This window comes from Phaethon lepturus, unplaced genomic scaffold (assembly GCF_000687285.1).
Source record: "Phaethon lepturus isolate BGI_N335 unplaced genomic scaffold, ASM68728v1 scaffold45745, whole genome shotgun sequence".
Lineage (NCBI taxonomy): Eukaryota > Metazoa > Chordata > Aves > Phaethontiformes > Phaethontidae > Phaethon > Phaethon lepturus.
Genome location: NW_010542069.1, coordinates 19119 through 28144, shown reverse-complemented (window position 1 = coordinate 28144; position 9026 = coordinate 19119). Strand labels below are relative to the sequence as shown.

At 44.9% G+C, this 9026-nt stretch overlaps 1 protein-coding gene across 1 annotated transcript; it reads left to right on the top strand.

Annotated features, from left to right (window-relative positions):
• Positions 1-3: 3 nt before the first annotated feature.
• Positions 4-4461, top strand: LOC104621433 (tubby-related protein 4-like; the record flags this gene model as incomplete). Its single annotated transcript, XM_010287921.1, has 2 exons — positions 4-2043; positions 3824-4461. Coding segments are annotated over 2 exons (2157 nt in total), but the record flags the coding sequence as incomplete, so codon positions are not given.
• Between the last annotated feature and the right edge of the window lie 4565 nt (positions 4462-9026).

The following is a 9026-nucleotide window of genomic DNA, read 5'->3' as shown; positions in this document are numbered from 1 at the left end:
CCCCCACCTGGTCCCCCACAGCCACCCCTCGACCTCTGCCTGAAAAAGGGGGAGTTCTCCCTCTACCCAGCAGGGCACTACCAGACGCCCCTGGGGTATGAGCGGATAACAACATTCGACAGCAGTGGGAACGTGGAGGAGGTCTGCCGGCCTCGTACCAGGATGCTCTGCGCCCAGAGCACCTACACCCTGCCAGGGCCTGGCAGCTCCGCTACCTTGCGCATTACTGCCGCGGAGAAGAAAATGCAGCAGACCTGCGCCAGCGCCACTCTGAACCGGCTCACGGTCCCCCGTTACTCCATCCCAACTGGGGACCCACCGCCCTACCCTGACATTGCCAGCCAGCTGTCCCAGGGCAGAAGCATCACGCAGAGGCTGGACAGCAGTATCATTCATGCGACTCTGCGGAGGAACAGCAGAGAGGCAGCCCTGAAAATGGCTCAGCTGGTGGATGGTCAGAGAGCCACCTTGCAACTTCCCCCAAAAGCCAAGAGCAGTGTTGTGACGGGGCAGTACCAGCAGAGGGTCAGCCAATGCAGCAGTGGCAGTGGCAGCAGCAACACAAGCGCTGGTGGTGTGGGCAACATCACTAGCGCCAACACTAGCAGCAGCACTTCCAGTATTGGTGGCATGAGATCTGATCTGAGCACGGGGAGTGGCTCCCAGCACAGCTCCGTCATCACTCACTCTGTCAGTACTTCACCTCTGGCCTCCCAGTCCTCCTACAGCTTGCTGAGCCCATCTGACAGTTCCCGTGACCGAGCAGATTATATCAACTCTGCCTTCACAGAGGATGAGGCCCTTTCTCAGCACTGCCCAGTGGAGAAATCAATACGACATGTTCCCGTGTCCTTGACGGAGGCTGCCCTTGGTGTAAAACGGCCACCACCATACCAGTGGGACCCTATGGTGAGTGAAGAGATATGGGTTCCTCAGGAAAGGACGTCTCAGAGCTCAGTGCCCAACCCTCTAAAACCTACTCCTCTCATCATTGGTCAAGCTCAACATCTGGATATGTCTCGAGTGCCGTTTGTTTCCCCCAAATCTCCAACCAGTCCCACTGCCACTTTCCAGACAAGTTACGGGGTTGGAGTACCCTACCCAGGAAGCTACAGTGCCCCTCCCCTTCAGGGAATGCAGCCCCCCTGCTCCCCCAAAGAAGCTTTGGCCCCAACACAGTTTGCACAGCAGGAGCCCACAGTTGTGCTTCAGCCAGGTTATCCATCCAACCTCTCCTATTGCCCTTTGCCACCTATGTACCCGGGAAGTAGCGCCTGCTCTAGTTTACAGCTGCCACCAATCGCCTTGCACCCATGGAGCTCCTACAGCGCCTGCCCACCCATACAGAACCCCCAGGGCACATTGCCCCCCAAGCCGCTCCTCGTGGTGGAGAAGCCGATGATGTCTCCTCCACCGTCAGAACTGCAGGGCCACGTGGGCACAGAAGTAATGGTGGAGACGGCAGACACCTTCCAGGAGGTGCTCTCCTTGACGGAAAGCCCTGTTCCTCAAAGGACGGACAAATTCGGCAAGAAGAGCCGGAAGCGCCTGGACAGTCGAGCTGAGGAAGGAAACGTGCAGGCTATCACGGAAGGCAAGGTCAAAAAGGAGGCAAGGACGCTGACTGACTTCAATTCGCTAATATCCAGCCCTCGGCTGGGGAGGGAGAAGAAGAAAGTCAAGAGCCAGAAAGACCAGCTGAAGTCCAAGAAGCTAAACAAGACAAATGAGTTTCAGGACAGTTCAGAGAGCGAGCCAGAGCTTTTTATCAGCGGGGATGAACTGATGAACCAGAGTCAGGGCAGCAAAAAGGGTTGGAAAACCAAAAGGAGTTTGAGGACAGCCAGTGAGCTGGACGAATTCAAGTGCCGGAAGGCCAGCGAGAAGGAGGACGGGAGGCTGGGGAGCCAGGGCTTTGTGTACGTGATGGCCAACAAGCAGCCTCTGTGGAATGAGGCGACGCAAGTCTACCAGCTGGACTTCGGAGGGCGGGTGACCCAGGAGTCGGCAAAAAACTTCCAGATTGAGCTGGAAGGACGACAGGTAGGTGGGGGCAGCATATGCGTGCTGGGGTGGGGGGCAGGGGAGTAGAAAAGCTGTGCCAGAAGTAAGCTGTGCCTCTCATGCGGCCGAGTGCCTCCTGCTCATGTTAGCTGCTCCATGAAAAAAAAAGCTTTGCCATGTCGTTGATAAAAACCAACTATCAAAGGTATAGATTCAGAATGGAGGGTGAAGTTCAGTTGTAAAGTAAATGTACAAAATGTGTTTGGTCTTAACTCCAGTCAGACACAGGAATAAGGACCACCTTTCACCAGCTTTCACCGCTGAAGGTAGGTGGGTGCTGTAAAAAAAACAACAGATCTCCCCAGTGGTAGCTGCATTTGCCATCGGTGGTTGTGGATGGCGTTGCTCCCTTCTTGTGGCGCTCACAAAGATTAGTGAGTGACTTAGCCAGTGAGCAGATAACTGTCCACCCATCATCTCTGCCTTACCTAGGTCCCCTCCATGCCAGAACTTCCTCTAATGGGTTACTAGACCTCTGGAGCTAGTTCTTAATGCTAGAGGAGAGAGGCACTGACCCTGCCCAGAACAAAGTGCTCCTTGGCCACTTCTGAACCACCCATGGGTAGAGGGGTCTGTGGATGGTTCAAAAAATCAAGACATTTAATTTTAGGCTCTTTCAGCTTGGCTCCAGTGGGATGTTACTACACCAAATCCAGGCTATTAAGTGGTACCAACCAGCAGAACACTGGACTGAAACTCAGGAGACATATTTATTTCCTTGTCCAGCTGTCCTATCTCTGTTAAGTCACTTTTGATTTATTAAAGACATCAAGGCTCTCAACTTCCTCTGATTTAACTTGGGAGTTAGATGTCTTAAACATCCAACCTGCATGACCAGTGGTAGTCTCCTGGTTCTATGTGTCTGTAAAAACAGTATGTTAAAACAGCAGTGATCAGAGCCATTTATATGTTTTTCTGCTTCAGTTAAATGGCTGTGGATATGTGCCATTTGGACAGCTGTGCAAAATCACCCAGCAGCAGGTTTTGGTGGTGGGTGAACAAAGCCTGTCTCGGTTTGCACAGCCAGCCTCCATTCTAGCTCAGGAAACTTCACTGTGGAGCAAATAGAATTTGGGCTTCTGAAGAAACGACTGAAAAAGCAGTAATAATAGGCCAAACTTCAGATATTCCCTGTGGAAGAACAATGAACAATCTGACTAGCTTTGTTTTACATTTGAAACAGCTCCCACTGCCCCTTTGCTAATTTATTCTTGGTGTAATTATGTGCTAGTGAAGTTTATGTAAAGGAAAACAGAACTGCCAAGAACGTACAGTTTACCCGCTCTGAAGTGCTAGAGTCAGGAGACTGTTTATTCCCCTTCCCCGAAAGCTCCTTTCTTTGAAAACAAAATCTCTTTTCCTGATGGGCTGATGATAGGATCTCTGCAAGGGAGAGAATGGTGTTTTCCTGCAGGAAGCATGGTGCTGATGTAACCTGCATCTGCTGAAGTAATTAGTGACAATCTACTCCCACCAATGCTGTATACAGTCTAGGATGCTTTAAAGCTCAACTTACTCTATAGAGTCAAATATTGCAGTCAAATACTCTATACAGACAAATAGTACAGTGCTCTTACCCTTTTTGGCACCATACACCATTCTGTGAGTAGCCCCATTCATATTAGCTCAGGAGGTGAGGTGTTCTAACAAAGGGGCAAAAATATTTTGCTGTTATTCTTCTCTGGTTCCTTTTCTGTGTTTACTTTTTTTGACCTTGTTCTCTTTTTTTCTTCCCTTCTCCTCTTTCCCTGGTTCCCAGGTGATGCAATTTGGAAGGATTGATGGCAATGCTTACATTTTGGACTTTCAGTATCCATTTTCTGCAGTGCAAGCCTTTGCTGTTGCTCTGGCTAATGTGACTCAACGCCTCAAATGAACAGGCAAAGACTGGAGAGAGGAAAATGTTAACCTTCTCATAAAGTCCAAACCAGAAAATGTCAGGGCAGCCTGCTTTAGGTGTGCAGAGGTGCCTGGGAGCGAAGGCGGCAGTAAAACTGGAAAAGTCTCTTGATGCCCAACAGAAGGGCACTAACTCTAATCAGTCACGGGGTGGAGGGTGGGGGGCTGTTTTCTGTTTTTTTTTTTACTTTGTTTGTTTGTTTTCAGGTGTGGGTTTGTTTTTTTTTTTCTTCTTGAGCATTGTGCTGGGTCTCAGAAAGAGCGAAGGGTTGACAGCCATTCAGTGTTACATGGAGAAGTGTGGCTTTTGGCTTGTTGTGATGGTTCTGCTGTGCTTGCTACAGTAGCTGATGTAAGCTCATGGGGGATTAAAAAAGACTGCTCTTTTTGAGAGACTGCCTTATATCATGCTGTTCTTTTTACAACAGGGAACATAACTTTTTTTCTGGCCCGGTTTGTACTTAATACTACTACTACATCAGTGATAGCAGCAAAAAAAAGGCAAAAAAGAAGCTGTAATACTTGAAGACACGTGTTTCTTCTCTGATCTCTGATAATAACTGAGCACCACAAGTTCCAAGGAGGCTTATGTAGGTCAATGTTTAATTTATAAATAACATTATTCAGAAGAGAAACAAAATTGTTACCAACGGGTGGTTTTAAAACCTACTGTATCAAAGAAGTTGATGTCTGCTTGTTTTGTGTGCTGTTATTGGGGATAAACATCTTTCAGTTGGCAACAGAAGATAGAGGAGGAAATAATTACGAGCATTGCTTCTTTTGTTATGGGGATAAATATCTTCCAGCAGGTGACAGAAAATAGGGGAGAAGGTAATTACGAGCATTGCTTCTTTGCTCATACTGATCAGCAGTATTCTCTGATTTGGCTTGTAGCTGGGAGAGGTACAGTGTGACCACATGGACCTCTGAGTCCATGCCTGTACATGCTCCTCATTTAAATGTGTTTACACTTTATAAACAAAGTCTTTCAAGCGAATTAGAAGGCCCAGTGTATTCAGTCATCTTAGCAATCGGTATGAATCAAGTTCTACAACAGTGTATCGGTGCTTGAATTAGGAAGGAGACAGAAACATAGCAAGGCCTTACAGGAAGCAATTTCATCAGGAGAGCAATTTTGTTACAGGAAACAACATTATGGCTGGCTGGAAAACAAATGAGTTGGAAGGAGGAAGGAAAAACTGGACAGAATCATCCCTTTTATCACCTTGCTACTTGAGTAGTCTTTGTGACTGTGGTTTGAGAATATAATGTTCCAGCTAAGAGCAGGAAGCCGAAGCTTACATGGAGTGTTACAGAGGAAGGCTTGATAACCATAGCATGACGCTCTACAGTTCTTTCTGGTGGACATGCAGACCTGTTGAGCATTTCAGGAAAGGTTGCTTGCACAGAAGAGTTTCTGTGTTGTCCATGTGTTGTGCACATATTTATTTGCTTTCTCTCTTTCCTCCTTCCCTGCATTTTGCTATGGAATATGATTTGATACAGAAGTAGTTTCCCCAGTAATACACAAACCCCATAATTATTCATGTAATTATTTGGACATTAGATTATGAAACATAGCTGCAGATTTCCTTCAGAAATCACTCCTTTGAAGTGAAAGGCACACTTGAGAAAGATACGTTGGTTGAGGTGATGATGGCTGCTTTGCCTTTGATCCACAGTTTAACTTCTTACTTGAAAACCTCAATATAACTTAAGATGAATAGGTGTGATTTTATCTCTTTGCTTTTCTTAAATCCTAATGGTAGGGCAGATGTGTGTTGTGTTTGATTCGTTTTAGAGGAACATATCACGTAAGATAAGATCCTTCTGCCATAGAAGTTACCAACATGCAGTGAACTTATAAATTCTTGTAACTTCTCATCCGCTGAGGCTTCTAGAGCTGTGCAGCATGGAAGGAGTAATGCCAGTCAGAGAGGAGTTTCAGAGAGTTGCCAAGATTGATGATGAGGCAGATCATCCACACGTAATATCCTGCAGGGTATGTTCAGGAAGAACCACCTGCGAGATGGTTTCCTTGGAGAGAGAAAGCAGAGGCAGGAAGGGAGGGGGTGGGGGGGAAGTAGATGGCACCATGCCGGTATTGTCCCCAAACTCAGCAGCTTCTGCTTGCATGTGGGAGTGGTTAGGCACAACGTTCCCCGTGGCATCTAGCAGATTGTTATTTGGCTTAATTAATTAATATTGTCGAATTTCCATCAGTTGTCTGGGCCCATTTGTATTCTTTCTCATGTGCATGATTTATTCAGCACTTTGAGTGCCTGTATGTATCGTGTGTGGAACAGAGGAACTGAAATGGATTTGGTTCTGTTCCCTTTAAAATCAATAGAAGTGCTTCCCTTGGGTTTTTGTGGCGGAAGCATTATTACGCCTTTTTCCATATTGAGTTATACGCAGCACAAACAGTAGGTTGAATTCTTAGTCCACTAATTCCAGTGCACAAGGAGGAAAGTTGGCAGACGAGAGTCCTCACCTGCCCTAAGGTCTGTGCTAACCAGTCATACCCTAATTAGAGTACAACAGGCACACACTGAACACCATAGGAGAAGAAACATACCATGGCTGGCTTGCTTGCTTGCTGAGGGAAGGGCCACTCAGTCACATGTTAGACATCTTCAGCTGGAAGAAACGTCACCTGTAGTTTTAAACCAAAATTGTTAGTACATGGAAACAACATGAATATTTTTTCTGAACAAAATCTAATCGAAATAGAAGGACTGTCCACACAGTTTCTTTAACCTTCCAGGGAACAGTACTCCATTTGGTTCATTGCCAAATTTTTCAAATTATCAGAATGAGAGGAAATGGCCTCAAGTTGCGCCAGGGGAGGTTTAGACTAGATAATAGGAAGAATTTCTTTACTGAGAGAGTGGTCAAACATTGGAATAGGCTGCCCAGGGAGGTGGTGGAGTCACCATCACTGCAAGTGTTCAAAAAACATGTAGACGTGGTACTTCAGGATATGGTTTCGTGGGCATGGTGGTGTTGGGTTGGTGGTTGGACTTGATGATTGTAAAGGTCTTTTCCAACTTTAATGATTCTGTGATAAAACAAGTAGCAGAGTTCGTAATTTGATTTCATTGGCCCAGGTCATGATTGCCTCCTTCTGATGGCAGTTACAAGGAGCCTTGGCATAGAAAGAGATCTGGTTTCTTCCCCAGCAAAGCACAAGGAATAATTACCAAAATTAGGAAAATAAAAGCAATTTCCAACATCCTTCCCATTTACTCGATAGAAAATGCTATAGGATAAGATAATCTTTTATCTTTTTGGAAATAATTTAAGAGAGTCCCTTTAATTGAGGGTTTTAATGGCATAGAGAACACCCAGTATTCGAGAGGGAAAATACTCTCAAATATATAGAATTGTAATGAAAGAAATGGGAATAATGTAAGTGTCTGTGTGTGCAACTGGATCCTAAATTGTACAAAGAACAAGTGAAAGTGACAGTTTTTTTACTTTTCATTGAGATACAATATAGGAAACAAATTTAAAAGCCCCACCCCCAATAATCACTTAAATCCTGAAGATCACTATTGCATTCAGCCAAAAGAAAGATGTTACATTTTACATTTTGTTAGTAAAACCCAGGTTTTCTGTAGATAACTAAGTTCTTCTAGGAAGAATGTAGCAAAATGTTCAGAAATATCTTGTTCTTTTCTACATACAGTAATTTCCAGTAGTTAAGTATTTTTTTTACAAAGCTTTTTTTTTCAGTTGTGCAATAATTGTGACAGTCTAGGGGGTTTATGGTTTTTTTGTTGTTTGTTGTTGTGTTGGGGGCTTTTTTTAGGGAGTTTTGAGTGGTTTTTTTAAAGATTATTTAATGCAGATTTCCTGTTAATGTCCAAAAGACAAAATATTTATCTTGTGTAATGTAATAAGTGATTTAGGGATTATTTTATTACTATGTATCAGTGAGCTATACACACTTTCTTATTTATATTTAAAGAGCATCTTTGTAAGTAATTGTTTGCTAGCAGTATGTTTTGCTGGAAGAAGTTAAAAATGCATATAGGATGACCTGGTTTTGCTGGATAGTATGCAAAATTTCATAATAGAGGCAGGCAAAAATATTTTTTTGGCAGCTCAACACAGTGAGTTTGCTGTGGAAAACTGTAGACTACAAAGAGTGTAGATGACTTCTTTGGGACCTGCAGAAATCTCTCCTTCACTGGTTTCCCCCTTTGTTTCTAACTATATATTTCAGTTGGGAGTGGTTTTAAAAATACAAGGCTTGATTTGCTTTCCCTCTTCTTAGTACAGTGCTTTTTCTTGAGCTATAAAATAAGGTGGCTTATGTGATAAAAGAAGGTATAATGATATGGGCTCAGTTTGTTCAGCAGGGTTTGGCAATGGCATAATTCAGTGCTCTGCAAAGGTACAAACGAACTAGCCTGGAATAAGCTAGCTGAGGCACAAGAAATAGTGTAGCGGTAGATGCATTTGCCTCTGCTCGGACTAATAACACTCCCTCAGCTGATTCCAACACAGCCATAGTGCCTCTGAGCTAGCGCTGCACAGAGCTGATGGAGCTGAGCCCTAGCGCTGCCTGCAGCAGTTTTGCCTGTTGAAGATGCTCCATCGGAGACCTGGTGGAGCAGGCATTCCTCCACTTGTCCTTCTAGGTCTGCTCCAAGAGCAGCGTGCAGCTTCCATGAGGTTTGGGCTGCAGCAGCTTTGGGCAGAGAAAGCCCTGATGCCGGGCGGTGGCCATAGTGGCCATTTGAAGTCAGAATCTGCTCTACTGGAGTTGCAAAGGGATGAAACAGAGAACCTGATTCTTTTGAAAAAATATGGCTGATATCCTCTAAATATAGCTCCTAACACAGTCTAAAAATTGATACTTAAAGTCTGGTATGAAATGCACCATGCATGGAGTGGCAAATTTTAGCTTGAAACAGTGAGAATATCTTATTTCTGCAGCATCCTAAGAAACTATAAGAAGGAGGGGGGTGAAAGAGGAAAAAAGGAATTGCCACATTAATAATTTTGCACTCAGTTCCAGAGGTAGCAGTACCATGTGCCATGGGCTGCCTGAA